This window comes from Mirounga leonina, unplaced genomic scaffold (genome assembly GCF_011800145.1).
Source record: "Mirounga leonina isolate KUSES-001 unplaced genomic scaffold, KU_Mleo_1.0 Mir_174, whole genome shotgun sequence".
Lineage (NCBI taxonomy): Eukaryota > Metazoa > Chordata > Mammalia > Carnivora > Phocidae > Mirounga > Mirounga leonina.
Window position 1 is genome coordinate 72,200,390 of NW_023270451.1, and position 19,446 is coordinate 72,219,835.

General features: G+C 40.5%; 1 protein-coding gene across 1 annotated transcript in view; it reads left to right on the forward strand.

Annotated features, from left to right (window-relative positions):
• Nucleotides 1-17,757, forward strand: part of LRGUK (leucine rich repeats and guanylate kinase domain containing) — a 103,871-nt gene extending 86,114 nt beyond the window's left edge. Inside the window, exons 17-20 of the mRNA XM_035021137.1 lie at nt 4,204-4,292; nt 6,175-6,297; nt 12,659-12,810; nt 17,491-17,757. Of these exons, the coding sequence (XP_034877028.1) occupies nt 4,204-4,292; nt 6,175-6,297; nt 12,659-12,810; nt 17,491-17,621 (495 nt within the window). The 3' untranslated portion in view covers nt 17,622-17,757. The remainder of the gene's footprint in view (nt 1-4,203; nt 4,293-6,174; nt 6,298-12,658; nt 12,811-17,490) is intronic.
• The last annotated feature ends 1,689 nt before the right edge of the window (nt 17,758-19,446 follow it).

Genomic DNA, 19,446 nt, shown 5'->3' on the forward strand with positions numbered 1-19,446 from the left:
TGTATTGAATGGTATCTACCCACTGCATTTTGTATCTTTATTGAAACTCAAATTGTTCTACCTTTGGCCAGTCAGAGCCTCTTAAGGGTGGCTCCTGTGTCCTTTAATATGATCCATGTCGACTTTAGTAGCCGTCTTGCTCTCTGTTAGAACGAGATCTTCTATGCTCTTCTGTGCATTCCCTGTCCCAGACCTGCAAACCATCTTTTCTCCAAGGAGCCCTGGTTTCTTTAAGTGGGAGATGATAGTGCAAGGACACGTGGTTGCCAGGAGTGCTTGTCAATACTGGGGTGGTCATTGCTTCTAGGCTTTTTCTGTGCATAGATGAGATGAACTTCATGAGTTCAAGTTAATATTTCCAATTCAGATTCAAGACTTGGGGATTTTTACTCGTCGTCTTCTCTATTACGTATCTTTCTTTCACACTGAGCATCCTGATTCTGAAAGACATGGGAGATGATAGAACTACAGTGTCACTAAATTTCTCACATGGTTTATCCAGATCGTGGGCCGAAGAGTCTCCGCATAACAATACCAATACGACTAGCACCCAGTAGAAAGACCAAGAACAGTTAAAAATTTTGTTTGCACATGTTCTCCACCCACCCCCAGCCCTGGTTATTTGTGGTTGTGTTCCAGCTACACTCTCAGCACATAGTCATATGTTCGCTCCCTTTTAACTCTCATTTTGTCTTAGTTCTCAAATATGTACACACTTAATACTCATCATTAGGCCTCAGGCCAATATCTAGTAGTTCTGTTGTCTAGGCGCATTCTCTGCTAGATCCAGGAAGGGCTACGGAGGCAGCATTTCCTGAGTTCTTGCCTGCCGATGACAGTCTGTCATACTTGAGACTCGAATTGTAGTTTTTGTGACCTATCCTGTTTGCTTGTTTTGGTTTCTTTATCAAGCGCTCTTATTGTTTGCATGTTGGATCTTCTTTGTCTATCTTAAATATTTGTCATTTTCTCTTGAATCTTGTTACCTCTTGATTTCTTTTTGAGTTTAAAAAATTTCCTCCATTCACTTTCTAGTCCTCTGAAGGTATTATTTGTTGTTTTTATTCACTCTTCTATTCCCTCTAGTTCAGTTTTCATTTCTGAAGTAACTTTTTCCCCATATATTTCTAATTCTTTCCTGAGGTCTGTCACCTCACTTAGGAGTTTTAAAAATTGTAATTTATTGGGGCACCTGGGTGGCTCAGTCATTTAAGCGTCCAACTCTTGATTTCAGCTCAGTTTGTGATCTCAGGGTTGTGAGATCGAGCCCCATGTGGGGCTCTGCATTGGGCAAGGAGCCTGCTTGAGATTCTCTCCCTCTCTCTCTGCCCCTCCCCCCACTCATGTGCTCTCTCCCTCTGGAAAAAAAATGGTAATTTATTTGTTTCTTAATGTTTTATGCTATTTCCTTAATGTCTTTTAGTTAGTTTTGAAATAGTAGATGACAGATTTTATCTGTTTTATGAGCACACTTTCATTGTATATAAAGGGGTTATCCTGCTCCTTTCTCTTTTTAAAATAAGAGCTTTGGGATTTTACTAGGAAATTTCTCATTTTTATGTGAAATTCATTTTTTCGAACTTTTATAAGGAAGTGTGGTTCTTTAGAATTGTGTTTAAATATATGGCAGTTTTCTTTTGGGCATTTCTGGGCTCTGTTCCCCTCCACCATTTTGGTCTAGACTTTCTCTTTGTCTCTGTTGACTCTGTCCTAATTAATTCTGATTCCACTCCTATCAGCTTTTCTCTAGTGTGGGCCCCTGTCCTAGAAGACGGCCCCAGCAGGTCAGTTTCAGAACTTACTGTGGACCCCTTATTCTTACCTACTATTGGGGTAGGAACAGGCTCCCCTGGATTCCAGCTGTGGTGCCCAATTGTGCTGCTTTTCTTCCCAGTGAATACTTTTTAGCTGTTTTGAGGTTCTCCTGTTCTCAGGTGTTTTAGTGCCCCTGTTGCTTCCTTTGTCTTCCTCTCGCATAGACACTGGTACCATGTGGTGGTGTTGCTACTATCACCTGTATTTTGGAGTTTGAAGGGATTTCTCTTCTGATTTGGGGTTTGAGGGGAATCTCCTCACCTAGTTTTCTTGCTGATGTTTTGATATGTTTTTCATTTTGCCATTGGCTTGCTCTAACTATTTTTGTGTGGGAATTCTGAAAGATGCAGACTGTACTTCCACCGTTACTGTCATATCCTCCCAGTCATGATATAATTGCAATGGGGGATCAATACAGAAAAAAAAGAAAGATGGTGTAAAGTAAAATCACAATAGAGAATATATGTACTGCTATTGAGTAATTGAGGAAAAATAATAACACATTAACCTGAGAGTGGATAGGACAGCAGAGTTCATCCATACATAGTAATTTTGTAGTAATATGAAACAATTTAAGTGGGAGATGATAGTGCAAGGACTATGGGGTTATTTAAACAGTTTTGAATGGTGAAATTTAAATGGAGTTTCTTTCTTCATTTCTTGTCCCATTACAGACTCCATCCCTCCAGCCCGACAGATATTTTCTCCTTGTCCTGCTTAGACAGAATCACAGAGCTAATGGCCAGGGACACCGTTAAATGGTCTTGACGACCAAATAGACACCCGAGAGCCTGTGTTTAGTGAGTTTGCATGTTAGCTTTCATGTGTCGTGGTGTCTAAGGAACACTTTCAAAAGCATGACCCAGAATTTCTCAAGCTAGCAACCGTTGACAGCAAATTCTATTCCAGATCATGAAGAATGGTAGACATGATTCACACTTTATATTATCTCCCCAAATATATACTGTTGTACATTAAAGATGTAGATTGAGCTCCCACTTTATGCTCAGGTGTGTGTACGCTGTGTACAGGGAAACATAGGAGTGACCAAAGGGACTTCTGGTCTCTGGGGTGTGGACTTGTTTCCCAGGGGTGTTCACTGGGCCAACCTTGGCATCACTCCTGCAGATTAATTTCTGTAACGCAAAAATGTTTTTTAGAATCACATCAACTTACCCCTTAAAAATTGATTCTTGAAAAATTCCCCCAAAACACACGCAACCACTTGAAACTATGGTAGCCCCCAAGGCTAGAACAAGTGGTTAGCCCGGAGTTAGGGGCTCACAACCATAGGTTTGGTGGGTATTCTTCCCCTAGCGTACTTGTTTGCTGTCATTTCTTATGTGATTTTAACTAAATATCAACTCATAGACAAACCTGGTAGTCACATTAAAATCAAAAGAGGTTTATTTTAGATTCAGTTACTGCAAGCAAAGATTGCTGTTTAAATAAATGTTATTATAAATCCCTTTCTTCTTTAGTCTTTTATGTAAAACAAATAAGCAATTTGCTGATTTATCTTTTCTGTAAATTGAGAATTTTATACATCGGCTTTGCTTAAAGTGAGGAGATCCAGCACTTGGACGGTTGCTAAACAGATCACACTCCATTACATAATCCATATATAGGCATACATTGTAGTATTTATAAAACAGCATGTGCTATCTTGTTTTTTTTTTTTCTCTGTCTTTTTAAATCCCCTTTTGCCACCAGATTATAAACCTTTTGAAGGCAGTGATTGTGTCTTTTATGTCTCTGTTTTCCCATCAAATGTTTACTGAAGTATATAGTGATGGTGACATGCTGGTGAAATGTGGGAGATATTTCAGGGTGGTACTGAAACATTGTTGGATATAATCAATCAGTTGACTACTCTGTGTGCGAAGATCTGGGAAGACAAAAAGACAATAATAATACATATCCTTGAGAGATAATCTCATTGGAAAGATAAAAATATATATATAAACATTAACAAGGAATTGCCACATTATTTAGATGTCAAATGAAGTTGATATATTGTGTTCTTTGTAAAAATATTTAATTTATAAAGTTTTTTTTTTTTTTAAGATTTTTTATTTATTTATTCATGAGAGACAGAGGGAGAAGCAGGCTCCCAAGGAGCAGGGAGCCCGATGTGGGACTCGATCCCAGGACCCTGGGATCATGACCTGAGCCGAAGGCAGACGCTTAACCATCTGAGCCACCCAGGCGCCCAAGTTTTTTTTTTTCTTTCCACTGAACCAATACCAGTTGTTTTTTAGTCCTTTTTCCCCTTTTTCTTTCCACATATTTGACAATCTCTAGTAAGAAGATATTGATTATAGCTACTTTCACCATCTGACATATTTTTAACATCAGTATAATTTTCTGATCATATTCCTTGCCTAGGAAAGAGAATCTATAGAGAGACAATATGAGACAGCCCGGCAGGCCCTGATGGGAAAGATACCTCCTCATCATACCCTCCTGTTTCAAAGGTAATGATATATCACATTTATTTATACCTGGGCATCTTTAGATTGATTCTCTAGTATCCAAATATACCAGATGAATCATCAACGTGAACAGGGGCCTCTGTACTAAAGTGGACCCAGTGATTCAGTAGTAAACCTAGTTCTAGAAGTTTTATTTTCCTTTCATTTATATATACTTTAAAAAGACATAATGTGTTCATAGCTGTTAGAAATTGATGGCTTTTTTTTTTTTTTTCATTCTTTGAAGCCTATAAAGAATGCTATTTCTGGTGAAATTTGAATATATATATATCCGCCTTCTCCAAGGCTGTTCATGACTGAGGGTTCATTATATCCTATTGTATATCTTGCTGTTGTCCATCATGACTCTCAAAACAATAGTAATTATGTGCAAAGTCATTTGTTTAAAGCCTCCTTTCCATATTAAACTGTAAATTCCATGAGGGTGGGAATCATTGTATCTTTATTAACCTATGAGTTCTCTATTCTTAATATGAAAGTTTTTACTTAGTTCTTCTGTATAGTAAAGGCTTCATGAAGTTAGTGGCTATAATAATTACTGTACTATTAATTATTACATATCAAGAGGCACATTTAGGCTTTAATATTTACTCAAAATGAATAACTAGGTCACAGTATAGCTATAGAATGTTTGCATTTTATTTTCTCATTAATGTTATAGGCTTTGATATTCTGAATTCTCTTTCCTGTGTCACATTTTAGAAAATTTGAGTAATACAGTGAAGTCCCTGTTTTCAGAAAGCTAGTAAGAACATGACAAGACCTTAATTATAGCATTTTAAAAAGCTTTTTAGAATGCAGTGATTCAAGGAAGCAGAATAAAGAAGCCATTTAAATTTTTTTTTTCAATTTCAGCTCTTTTTATTGTCTGTAATTTTAAGCTATCTGTTGAAAATCTTCATCCAATATAAATGAAACCAAGTTTTGTCACTTTGTTACATATCCAAAAAGTGTGATGAATTTTCTCCATATTGATAAGCTATCTTTGGATAGTCTGATTCAAAAGATAGGCTGTGTGGCATACACAGAGTTCTGCTGAAGGGCCAGGAAGGTGATGGCCAGGAGATAGGCAGTGTCTTCCAGAGCAGCAAAGCTGGGGTCTGTGTGACCTCCGACCAGCAGCAGGGCCATGCTTATTAAAACACTGGGGACAGAGAACTGAAGCAGTTTTAAATATGAGCTCCAAATGGGTCATACCAGGACAGATAGATGCTTCGAATTTGCATGCATTTATATGCAATTGGGCTACTTTGCACACAGCAACTCTGTTTAGCAAGTCTGAGGTGAATAGCGACAGGATTTTTTCACTAAAAATGGTTAATGATTCTTCCAAGTCACTCTGGGGAAACAGGCTAGTAAAGATGAAAAAAGAATAGTTTACACTGGAGTTCAGTTGAGAGTATAATATTAGAATTTTTAGAAATATTTTATTCTGGTATCATTTCAAAGCACTGGATTAGAAACAAAATTCAAAAATATCTATTTCAATTTTTATAGCAGTTGATACATTGCTGGACTCACATAACAAATGGACTAGAGTTTATAATAGAATACACAGAATACATACTAATCAGTAGGAAGATAATTTGCCTATATTAGTGACTTAATGGATAAGGAAGATTCAAAACAATACAAATTCACCTAATCTACAAATTAGAATGTAATAATGCTAGTGTTTTAAGACAAGTTCTGGGGTAAATGTTGAGTGGATATATTACATTATTCCAAATAGATTTTATTGGCATTTACATTATGTGGGTATATCAGTCAGTATTTAGGTATTTAGGTATTATGTGTGTGTATGCTTGGTATCATTACAAAATTCTTTGTTTTTTTTGTTTGTTTGTTTGTTTTCTGATTTCAGGGGTCCGGTGCCAGCACCTATTATCAATGGTCTACATTATTTTACAGCTTTAGAATTACAGAAAAGTTTTGAGCTTTGTGAAGATTATTTTAAAGCTCCCATTGGACTGTATTCTGAGAAAAGGTGAGTTGAGTTTTGTCGAATAAAATCAGTTATTTTCTGCTGATTAGCTAAGATCACAGCACTCCTCCCTAAGCTTCAGAGAAATCTTAAAACTGGGGAGCAGGGCCCCACCTTCCACCATGGACTTTGAAGGGAGTAGATCCTGGCCCTCCAGGGAAGACACAGGCATATATCCTGGGTTCATCCAATTGAAAGCTTCTCTCTGGGATTTTGAATCTTGAGGGAGTGACACAAAGATGCAAGGGCAGTTAGAGATCCATCAAGACACCGGTAATGGAAGATCAAGAATCCGTTGTGGAGGGCAAGCAGTGATGATCTCTTCCCGTATTGAGACCTGGCTGTCTGTGTTCTTGGCACCTAGCTTACTTTGGTTCCTGCCCAGTTTATAGGTCTCATTCTTCAGTTTTTCATTAGTCTATAAACTACACGAAAGCTTTTCAGTAACTCCTTTTCAGGTATTAAAATGAGCCAGAGTTGGTGTTTGTAATTTGCAATTAACATCTCTGATTAGTATAGCTTTGTGTTTCTAAATGTTTACCAGCTGGTGTCTAATATACAAAAGGGCATTTCAGGGTTCCAGTGCTTAATATATCAAAGTGTAGTTCAAAAGCTGAGTAGGTGTTAAGCTGAAGACCGCATATAGACCACAGCTGACACTCCACCACTGATTTTAGTGCTTGGCCTTTGCAGGCTCTGTACTACATTCTGTTCCTGCTTCTGCTGTGTTTACTTCTGAATCCATGGCAACATAATAGACAAGAAATGGGACTGGAATGAAGTGCACTAGAATATTATTAACGGGAGATTTCTCTAGAAATATCAGTTATTTTTATTTTCTTCTTTATCCTTTTTTTGTAACTTGTAAATTGTCTTTACAGGATATATATTTTATTTTTATATACTAAAAAAAACTAAGAATCCATGATGGTTTGATGAAATATTTAATAAATGGAAAAAATTGGCCCTTTATTTTTTTTTTTTAAAGATTTTATTTATTTGCGAGAGAGAGAATGAGAGACAGAGAGCATGAGAGGGAGGAGGGTCAGAGGGAGAAGCAGACTCCCTGCCGAGCAGGGAGCCTGATGCGGGACTCGATCCCGGGACTCCAGGATCATGACCTGAGCCGAAGGCAGTCGCTCAACCAACTGAGCCACCCAGGTGCCCAAAATTGGCCCTTTAGATACAATTAAGTTTCTCACATCACTCTACATGTTAAAACAAATGTTAAAGTTATAAGGCGTTAAATACAATCAATGCCTATGATATAATAATAAGTATGGAGATTGAGATACATATGTATATCCAGTGTAATTAGGTTTAAAAATATTCATGTGTATGTATAGGAAAAAAAATACTGAAAATACACCAAAATAGAATCAATTATTATCTTGTAGTGATGAGATTATGACCAATTTTTATTTCTTTGTTCTTCTCCCATATTTTCAGTGGTGAATATTTAATAATTTTTGAAGTATTAACGTCACTTTAAAAAGTTATCTTAAAGGTCTGCCACAGCAAAAGGATATTTTTTGATGGCATGTGTCATAAGAATGACAGTTTAAAAAATGAGTGCTGTTTTCCTTTATTTCTGAGTTTTATTGCTGTAGCACTTGGATTTCCTCCCATAAACTTGATGATGAAAAATAACCTTGCCTTCTAAGGGGTTCCTTCAAGCCTACCATTTCACTAGCTACTAGAGGCCCTAGTATTCTAGTTAGTATTCTAATTAGTATTAATATTCAATATTAATTGAAGGGAGAAGGATAGATACATTCAGACCATAACAGAGAATTAATATGCTTAACAGGCCACACTGGGCTTATACATCATCTGTCCCCATGGTGAAAAGGGGGGGGTCAGACCTACCCTCAAATCTGACCATTTGCTGGTGGTAACATATGTGTGTCTTTTAACTCTATCACTTTTTTACATCTGTCTTTCAAAGCATTTTCATTTAATACTTTCTCTGATAGAAAGGAAAAAGTAATTGTTGAAAGACAGACCTTGTTCTGTGACTCCCCCCACCTTTTTTTTGGTGTGTGCTTTAAATGAAGACCTACTGTCTTTTTCAAAAATAAGAGACCAGAACATGTGTTATGGGTTGAGTTGTGCCCCTCCCATCCCCGCCCCACCCCCTGCCAAATTCACCTGCTGGAGTCCGTCCCTTCAGAATGTGACCTTATTTGGAAATAAGGTTGTTGCAGATGTAATTAGTTAAGATAAGGTCATACTGGAGTAAGGTAGTAAGGTAGACCCCTAAACCAATATGATTGGTGTCCACATAAAAAGGGGAAATTTGGACACAGACACACGCACCGGAAGAGGGCTTGGGGTGATGTAGAAACCAAGGAGCACCAGACTGCCAGCAAACCACCAGAAGCTAGAGGAGAGGCCTAGAATAGCTTCTCTGTCACAGCCTTCCGAAGGAACCAAACCTGCTGACACCTTGATCTTGGACTTACAGACTCTAGGACCATGAGACATTAAATTTCAGCCACTCAGTTCACAGTACTTTGCTACACCAAATCTAACAAACTAATATGTATTAAAAATCCAGTGACATTTTTCTTGCTATTTTCTTTCTGTGCTCCCTTCAACATACTATCTTGGTATTACTTTAGAGATTTAGCCATACAATCTATGGATTGTTGTGTTTTTTAATTAAAAGAAGGAAGAAAACTTTATGCTTCTATAGTTTGGAATAGAAGGTCTAGCCCATAAAACATAAATGCATCTAACGTTGTATTTAGTAGAACAAGATTCAGTCTAGTATACTCTGGAGAGAAGCTCCCAAGCAGGATTACTAATGTCACTTGTCCACTGCAAGAAGAAAGAGCTGTTCAGTCACTGAGAAATCCAGAAGTTGGCAGTATTGGTCTCAGTTCTTTAGGAAGTGCTTCTTAGACAAACTCAATTACCTTATGTGGGAGCAAGAGGTTGGAAAACAAAGTCTCCTAGGATCATGGTATTCTACCTGAAGGGGGACTAGTATTCTGTGAAGGGATTCCAAAAATTGTTGTCTGACAAAAAGAGACAAACCGAAGAATTCAGTCCAACCTGGTATGAGGGATTCCCTCCTTCCAATGAGCAATTCAATTGAGAAAAATTGAGATAGATAGAATAACTGTTGATAACAAGTACTCAAAGCTTCTTCTCTTTTTTTTTTTTAAGATTATTTATTTATTTATTTATTTGAGAGAGAGAGAGAGAGAGAATGCACAATCAGGGCACAGGGGAGAGGCAGAGGGAGAAGCAGATGCAGACTCCCCACTGAGCAGGGAGCCCGATGCAGGGCTTGGTCCCAGAATGCTGGGATCATGACCTGAGCCGAAGGCAGACGCTTAACCAACCGAGGCACCCAGGTGTCCTTACAAGTACTCAAAACGTCTAAGCAGAACCCTAGCTGCAGGGAGATTGCTCAATCCTGGACTGTCTCTGCCTGGGAATGTTGGTGCCATCGAGCCCTAGTTGTAGTTGATAGGTTGAGCAGAAGGCAGGTGTCCATGCCCAGTGTGGGAGCTTTCCAGGAGAGCTGATTTTGGATTCCAGCCATGGGCTACCACCCACGAACTGCAGCTTCTGCTTGCCATTCAGACATAACCCAGACAGCATGAGTGTCCTCACATTGGACGTGTCCCCTCAGTATGCCTACATCACCCACTACATTTCCTCCTGGGTCAAGGACAAGCCCAGATAGCTAATTGGACTGTGTTTCCTAGTAATAGGGCCTTGAACTCCTGAGGACAGCTCATTAAAACTTGCTTCTACCCTTTTCATCTCTGCTACAGTCATAATATCATCCTGGTAGACAGAGACACCCTCATTAAATGACAAGCTTTATCCTGAATAGACCCGATTTGCATCAGCCTTTGCTACTGCAAAGATATGAACTTAAATGTGGAGTGTGAACAAGTGGAGGTCAACCTGAATTTGACATTTGATCCCAGAAATGTGCTTCTGTGCTGAAATAGTAGTCATCGTGTTGGAACTACAGGGAAGAAAGTGTAATCACTTTCAACCACCAGGCTCTGCAATAAACAATTACCTCTTAATTTTCAACATTTTAAATTAATCTTTGGCTAAATCATGAAAAGACAACACTCTGACGACAAAACTTAACTGTAATTAACACTGGCAGTGAAAAGTAGAGCTCTAATGACAAAGTTGAGGAGGTAGAGGTGGAAAGTCAACATGCATCATCTGTTGTTGATGGAACAAGAAACGCAGGATTGAAATACGATACATGAAGGTGTAGATCTGACAGATGGAGGAACTGAAAACAGTGATAGGGCTCTTTGGGGGAGGAAAAACAGGGGGAGTGTTATTAAGTGAGCTGAATCCTTTCTGATGATAGCAGACATCCATATCTACCAAAGATTGACTTAAAACTGGTAAGTCAATAAAAGCCAGTAACGTATTATTTACAAATAAGATTATTGTCAGAATATCTAAAAACAGACGTGGTTAAAAATGGTTGACTCTTGGGGTGCCTGGGTGGCTCAGTCATTAAGCGTCTGCCTTCAGCTCAGGTCATGATCCCGGGGTCTTGGGATCAAGCCCCGCATCGGGCTCCCTGCTCAGCGGGAAGCCTGCTTCTCCTTCTCCCACTCCCCCTGCTTGTGTTCCCTCTCTCGCTGTGCCTCTCTCTCTGTCAAATAAATAAATAAAATCTTAAAAAAAAAAATGGGGCACCTGGGTGGCTCAGTCGGTTGAGCGACTGCCTTCGGCTCAGGTCATGATCCTGGAGTCCCGGGATCGAGTCCCGCATCGGGCTCCCTGCTCAGCGGGGAGTCTGCTTCTCCCTCTGACCCTCCCCCCTCTCATGTGCTCTCTCTCTCTCATTCTCTCTGTTTCGAATAAATAAATAAAAATCTTTAAAAAAAAAAATGACTCTCAGGAGAGTACAAATGGTGTTGGGAGAGGTAGGGCTTGGATTGCTGCTTTTTATTATAAGCTCTTCTGCATAATAGAATTTAGTTTTAATTATATGTGTAGACAGTTAACCCTTGAACAACACAGACTGGAACTGCATGGGTCCATTTATAGACGGGTTATTTGCAGTACAGTGTCCTGCTGTACCATAAATGTATTTTCTCTTCCTTATGATTTTCTTAATAGCCTTTACTCTACGTTCCTTTATTGTAAGAGTAAGAATACAGTATCTAATACATACAACATACAAGATATGTGTTAATTAACTTATGTTGCTTGAATTAACTTATATATACCGATATTTGTTATCGGTAAGGCTTCCAGTCAACAATAAGCTGTGAGTAGTTAAGGTTTTGTGGAGTCAAAAGTCATATGTGGATTTTTGACTGCAGGGAGGGTCAGCACCCCTAACCCTCCCTCACATGGTTTAAGGGTCAACCCCAGTAAGTTGCTTAAAATATTAATGAAATGTTTTTGGAGAAATAAGAAAAATCACAGAGGGAAAAGTGAGTACACTTTGACTATATAAACATCTTCAGTTTCTCTAGGTCCAAAACAAATGTAAAAGGAAAAACAGCAGGCTACTTAAAATGTAACAAAAGAGTCAACATTCAATATATAAAGAGTTCACACAAATTGACAGAGCAAACAGGAAGATAGATCCTCCAAAGGTAAATGAGGGAAAGACAGTGTACAAATGACAGGAGAAAAGCTAAGTAATAAATGAATAAACTTAAAGATTAAGAAATAATGTTTAATCTTGCTGTGAACAAAGCAACAAAGCCCAATTACTTCACAGTGCTCTGCAGGATGAGCCTCTCCCCTCTGGTCCGTGAAGCTGCCCACCGCCCCCCCCACCCCCCGCCGGGAGCTCCGAAGCCAAGAAGCAGGTGAATCCCAAAGGAGAGTAACCTGGTGGCAGGAAGTGCACTGGGCCAAACACAGGGATATTGGGCACGCTAATCACACCCGAACCTTATCCTAAAAGGGGAATAAAATCACAGTCCCCAAGACTCTCATTAGGTTTGCCCAGTGTGTTGTCCTAATACGTTTTCATATCCTCTGTCCTTGAAATAGCAGGAGATGCCATATGTAAATTGCACTCGATTCTAAAGTCCTGGGCATTAGTATCTGTGCCTTACTCGTCTTGTGTCCGCTCCAGCATCCATCACGATGCTTTGCCCTTAGTAGGCGTTCAGCTATGTTTTGTCGGTTGGAGGAGAGGTTTATGCTAATATGTACAGCTTTTACTATGCCCGATGCTGTGTAACTCCTGCCGCAGGTACCGCTGAATGCTTGAGCTCAACAGAGACGGGCACAGGCCACTGACACGGCTCCGGAAAGGTGACCCGGTGCGGTCACAGGTGTAGATCGTGTGGCGCTCGGGAGCTTGTCATCTCAACGGGATCATGCACTTTTTGTTTTTCAGCGGCAAAGGTTCCCACCTTACCAAGAACTATTCTACCGTATTTCATTCTCATCCATGGTCAAAAGAAATGGCTTTTCAGCCTCCAGAGGGCAGCGTCTATTCCCGCCCGGGATCAGGAGTAAGTGATAGTGAGGCCGATCAGGCCCTAAAAGGTATGTGTCATTTTACATACGGTTCTCATATAAATATTAATATCATAATTATATCTATTTCCCACTGTTTCCTGATTTTTTTTTTTTTTAATTAAATGAGTGTTTTAAGTCAGACTCTCTCCTCTGAGGTAGGGTGGGTTTTTTGTCTCCCATTGTTTAGAGATGAGAAACGAAGTTCAGAAAGGTCAGGAATGTGCCCAAGGTCACTTACGTAGGCCATTTAGAATGGGCTTAGAATAGGCTGCTATTCTGCCCACTGAGCCACTCTGCCAGCAGGGGTCTTCCCAGGTTGCGGGCACGTGCTCTCCGCAGGAGGTCTTTGAGGACTTGGGCTCCATTCAGTGAGGGTGAAGAGAAGCCTGGAAGGTTTCCGATTGCTGGCCCATCTTCTGCCCTGGGAGTCTGGCCGAATCCCGTTGGTTTTAGATTTAAAGGATCTGGCCCAGCCTAGCCACGTCACCCCCTTCATGCCCCTTGCTCCTCAACACACAGGTGAGTGCGTATCTCCAGGCCCCGACAAGAGGGGCATTGCATTTTTGTCTCTGGGCATACTAGGGGTGTTCACAAATGACAGCGAGTAAAGACCTTGCACAGTGTTGTGGAGACTGAAGGGCTAGAGGTGAAAGGAGAGAGAACGGATGAAAGTAACCCAGTGTTGGGATAGAAGGTGGGGCTCTGTGAGCAATGGAAAGAACAATGAGTAACTTGGAGGATTCTGTAGGACCTGCAGGCTAACAGGGAGCCTCCATTTATAGCCTGGGTGGGTGGTGAAGTTCTGCCTGAGCCCAGAGGGGAGGTGAGGACCCCCTCCTTAGGGTGACCAGGGGAGCCAGAAAGAGAATAAAGACTTGTTAGTTTGCCAGGGACAAGAGGACACAGTGGTTGGCATGTCCAGAGGCAGGTTCCTAAACAGGCAGCTTCTCACCAGCTCAAGGGTGGAGGACTCTCTCTTCAGCTGTACTTACGTTCAGGACAGCCGGCCAAGATAAGGTGTTTTCAAGCATTTTACTTGTGAGGGTGGACACAGACGGTAAGGATTAGAGTCCCAAGACCAAAGTTCCAGGAGTCATCCCAGATTCTGAAGTAGACACTTTCTGGTCATCTCACCAGTTGTGGGGAGTGTTCTAGGAACCCCTTAAAGACTGTGACCTGCCACTTAGGAGCCTGAGGACAAAACTCCAGGAGCTCTGGACCAAATGTGTCACCAAGGCCCACCGTGGTTCTGGTGTCCCATAGGACAGTGTTTCCAGACCTTTCGCATCTTATTTTCTGTCCTCTTGTACCCTTCCTTCAATGGGATACTTAGAGTCAAAAACTGCATTTCAAACAGTCTGACCAGAGTGGAAGTGGGCTGTTACCTGTGAAAAGAACATTGTATTCAAAATCAGAAGACCAGGTTCTAGCTCCATTTCTACTTTTGTCTGACTGCACAGTGTTGGGCAAATCAGATCATGTCTGAGCCTTGAGAATGATATCTGTCCTACAGTAATATAGCAACGTCCTATACCACCATATATTACATTATAATATACATGTATATTATATAATTATTATATAATATAATGTAATATAATATTATTATATATTATATAATATAATGTAATTATTATATATATAATATATATATTATTATATAATATAATGTAATATATGGTATTATCTAGAACCAACAAGATGGGGTGTGGTGTAAGAAAGAAGTCAGGTGCTAGATACCTACTCGGTATTATAAATTTGTATACACATAAGCAGAAGATGGTGGTAGTTTTCTGCAGGGATGGTTTCTAGAGATTTATTTTGTTCCTTTGAATGAGCCATGTTTTCCTGTTTCTTTATGTGTCATGTGATGTTTTGACATCACATTTGAAAAAGCAGCCACCTCTCCAAGTGTGCAGGCCGCCCCGGGTCTTGTCCTGAGCCCAGGGTCAGTCTAGTGTGAAGGCTTAAGGTCTCTCCAGTCCTTTTCTGGGCGTGTACTTTTCCTGGACCTATGCGTATGCTTTTTTCCAATTCCCCAGCATACACAGCCACTTTTTAAAGTCTTCACTTCCCTAACAGTCTTACCCTAGCTTCTTCTTGGGACCTTATGAAGATGTTCTTTTGTCCTCTTCAATTAGTAATGTCTTGCCCCAGGCGTTCGTAGTTCTGGGTCTTCACTAGCCTTACCCGCTTCTTCCTGCAGCTTCAGCTGTGTGGGATCCCAGCCGTGTCACTCGTGGCCCTCTGAAACCTGAGTTAGGGGACACAGAGACCCATCAGGCAGCCCCCAGGCAGGTTAGCACAGTGCTCTACTCTCTCTGGTTGGCAAAAAACCCTGAAATTTCCTCCTGTTTTTAAAATGTGGCTTTTTCTTGATTGGGCATTCGCTTGGTTGCTAGGGCTCTTTCACTGAGCTCCTACAAGGTTGTTTCAGTTAGTCTCACTGTTCAGTGTTTGTACAGGGGAGCAAGGGCCTGGAGCTTCCCAGTCTGCCGTCTTGCCGGTGTCTCTCAGGGGTGGTTTGCTTAGCAATAGGTCATACGATTGGCTCCGGGTCAGTTAAGCTCACCTGTCTTTTGCACACGAACTGCCAAACCAGGTTTCCGTCATCTAACACATAGGCACTTGATTTTCTTCTTATGTGAGGGCAGCTTTTATTTTCTTCTTTTTATTATTTTGGTTTCAGCCCCACATTCTAGTTTAATTCGATCATTTGGGTGTTGGTTCATCCTCCATATTTACAGTTGTTTTTTTTTTTTAAGATTTTATTTATTTATTTGAGAGAGAGAGAATGAGAGAGAGCACATGAGAGGGGGGAGGGTCAGAGGGAGAAGCAGACTCCCTGCCGAGCAGGGAGCCCAATGCGGGACTCGATCCAGGGACTCCAGGATCATGACCTGAGCCGAAGGCAGTCGCTTAACCAACTGAGCCACCCAGGCGCCCCCATATTTACAGTTTTATAAGTTTCTGTAAAACCAGCAAGCATGCTACCTATGCCTTTGTTCTAGTCCCTGCCAACAATAGGATCCAGGACTTGGCTGAGAGTAGTGTCCTGTGACAAGTCTTCAGGGACTCAGTTCCAGGGAGAGCCTACTTGCCATGTGATTTCTACTCATATCTCTCTAGTGTCCTTATGTGAGAAACTTTGATACGTGCCTTGCAGAAATCAAGACAAGACTATTTCAGTGGTGCGTTCTAACTCAGAGGTCAGCATTTTCTGTAAAGGGCTAGAGCCTTCTGCAGTGACTCAACCCTCCCATTGTGGTGTGAGAGCAGCCATAGACAATATGTAAATTAGCTGTCATAGCCTGGGTTCCAATAACTTCATTTACTGAAACACACTGCAGACCGGACTTGGCCTATGGGCTATACATTTGTTGACTCCTGCCCAAATAAAAGGGAAATTAAGTTAATTTGAAATAATTAATTTGACATAATTTGCAAACTCTTTCCAACACTTATCACCCGCTATGGTGTTTTATAAATGCACAAACCACTTCTTTCACAAACTTGAATTTGCTAAGGTTTGAGGTCAAGTGCACTAGTTTGTAAATCTTTGTTCCCATGTTTCCTTTGTTCTGCATGTTCCAAGCAGTGTCCTTTGTCTCCTGTACTTTTCTTGCTGTCAGAGAGCTCTCCAAGACCAAACTCTGAAAGCACTTCTGTAGTTTACTCCAGCACCCTGGGATTCAACTTACCTGGGTGTGGAAACTTGAACTGATTTAGAAAGGAGGCCTACTCTTCCACTGTCTTTTTTCTTCTTCAGGGCCTTCCTTCTTTTAAGATGTTTTTGTTACCCTTTCCAGTTTGAAAAACATCTCCATGGTAGAGGGGAAAAACAGAAGCACCAGCAGCAGCAAACAAGGAGGAGCTCTTCATTTTCTTCTCTCTCTCTTATTTTTTTTTTTTGGTCCCATAGTATCATCTCATGGAATGTGCCCTTTTTGCTCTGATTATACCTTTGAAAGGCCCATTTCCCTTCATGATTCAGATTGCTTCTGTTTGCCTGATAGATGGAGTCTTCCTAATCTTATGGTATGGGTCACTCCATTTTTTCTCATTCTCTGTAGAATCCTCTGCCTCACTTCCTCAATCCCTGCTACACTCCTTCTCCCCAGGGAGAATTTGGCTTCCTCTGTGGCCACTCTGTGCTCTACCTTCAGTCTCTATCTTTCAAACTCTTCTTGCTGCCCATAGTCCCCAGTGGAACTTTATGGTACATCCTTGGTGTCTTCATCCTTGGTGAACAAACCAACCTTAGAGCACAGTGGATGAGGCTTTTCTAGGAGGGACTTTAGGATATATATGGGTGCATGTCTGTGTGTGTGTGCGCACACACATGCGTGCACTAAGCCAGGTTAGGTATGATTGTAAAAGAATATGGTCCCAGGCATCATTGCAGAAGGTATGAGCGGGATAGAAAAGTAACATGGGATTACTTGGGGTCCCAGCCTTCTGATCATTGGGCAAGTCTACACAGCCTAAGGCTCATCCAACCCTGCACATGATGTGTTTTGAAACTCATCCCCTATTTTTCTTGTTTGGATGTCTTTTGTTCCCTTTAGTTTGTTATGAATTAATTCTAAACAATATTCTGGTGCTTACAACATTGCAATGTTTATTTTCTCTGTAAACAAATAAATCTCTTGTGTACCAGGAGGTTAACTCTATGTACTGTCTTTTTTTTTTCTTAATGTCTTACAGAGCTATGTAAACAGCCAATTCCATGTGACAAAGGGTCTGTCCAACACAGAAGACACACGGTCTCAGTCATCAGCCACCCAGGTTTCAACACCAAACTCATCCTCCCTCCAATCCCTCAGGGCCGCAAGTAGACCAGTAGCTGACATTTGGTCTTAACACGCAAAACTTGTTCTGATCAATGTCCAATCCCTTTGTCTTACCTGGCCATGGATCCTGTTTCCCACTCAACCAACTACCTACAAAAGAAATGTTCTACATGCCTTTAATTCTCTCTATCAATTTTTTTTGTGATTCCAAATAGTGTCTTTTTAAAATGTAAATTATTCTTAGCTTTTAGAAATGTAATTTCAGTTTTTCTCATAGCTCTTAATGATTTTTCCAACTGCTTCCTGCTCTGAAATATCAGACGGCAAACTCTCCCAAGATCTCTGCATTGCTGTGTGGATAGTGATTTTGGGATATATCCAACTGGGATTCTGCTTTTGAAATTTCAGTGTGTCCATTTATAACATTAGTGTATACCCTGGGGTATTGAAATATTTTGTTCTTCTGATTATGAAAGGATTGTAGAGTTCCGTTTAACTCGTGACCAACAGGATCTCGACTGCATCTCTCAAAAGGAATTAATTAATGTATTTTTTCATGGTTCTTGAGTTCCTCTAGCAATATGAAGGAATAAGAATTATCAGATATTTCTTTTAGTTCACCCTTTCCTGACTCTGATTAAGTACTGTTTGTCATTAGAAATATTTTTAAACAACTTTCTTCATCTTTATAGTTTCACTACAGAAAAAAAAATTGGGTAGTTATTATAGATAAGGCTGGTATTCAGCTAATATGTGCCAGTAAGACTATCCTGGTTCTTAAAATATTGAAACACATCTCTTTGGATTGGTAGGTGGTCTCTTCTCTGAATCCTCTGTGCATGATGATTCATGGGAGCAAGAACCTTCACATAGTACTGTACTAATAGTTAAATATTTAAAATATTATAACCCTCTAATGACTTCCCTTTTAAAAATATTAAAACCCCCTTAAATAACCCTTTTTCCCATGATCAAATTTGGATGTAACATGATTTGCTATTGGCTTCTGTCTGCCACTTAGCCCTATTCTCAACAGAAGCTGCTTAAATTTCTTTTCTTCGGGTTGGTGGGAGGGGATGGAAGGGGGAAACCTGAAGAAAAGGACAAGGCTGAGCAGGAAAAGGGAGTTAGTCCTCTCTAGAGCAGTGAGGAGGCAGAGAGTGGGATACTTTAATATTCACCAGCATCATCTAATCTTTTAAGAAGTTATTTTGAAATATTTTAGAAACACCAAAAGATATAAAAATAAGAGTTCCAATTTGAGACAACATGGAGGAGATGCACTTTCCCCTATTTCTTCCACTAAGTACAATCAAATCCTACAAATTGTATCTAAAATAAACATAAGAAGATTGAGAGGTAGAAGGAAGAAGGCAAGCCAGCTGGGGACCTTGGGACCTGAGTAGCAACACAGAGGTGAGTTCCCTGGGGTTTTTTTTGGCTCAGCTATCCTGAACTGGGTGCTAGAGAAGCTATAACCTCAAAACATTAATGGTAAAGACCACACATCTCCAGCCAAAAGCTTGCACTGTCTAGCTAAAGGACTAGGAAAGGGGCAGCCTGGCAAGACAGAAAACGTTTAGACAATAACTGCCTTGCTTTGGTCAGACACTGTAGACGAAACTGTGGCTCCATCCTTTCTCTCTACCCTGTCAGCCAAGGCTTTTCTGGCTATAATGAGGTTCCCTCCTTCTCCCTGCTGGGATAGTGTCTGAGAAGTTCTTGTGGAGAGCCAGGACCTGCAACACTCCCCAATATTAAGAGGAACCCCCTCCCACAGTGTCATTGAAGGCTACGTAGGGACCTGGACTTCCATTCCCAACCTGATAGTAATGAGACACTTCTTTCCCTTCCCATCAGGGTGGTGTCA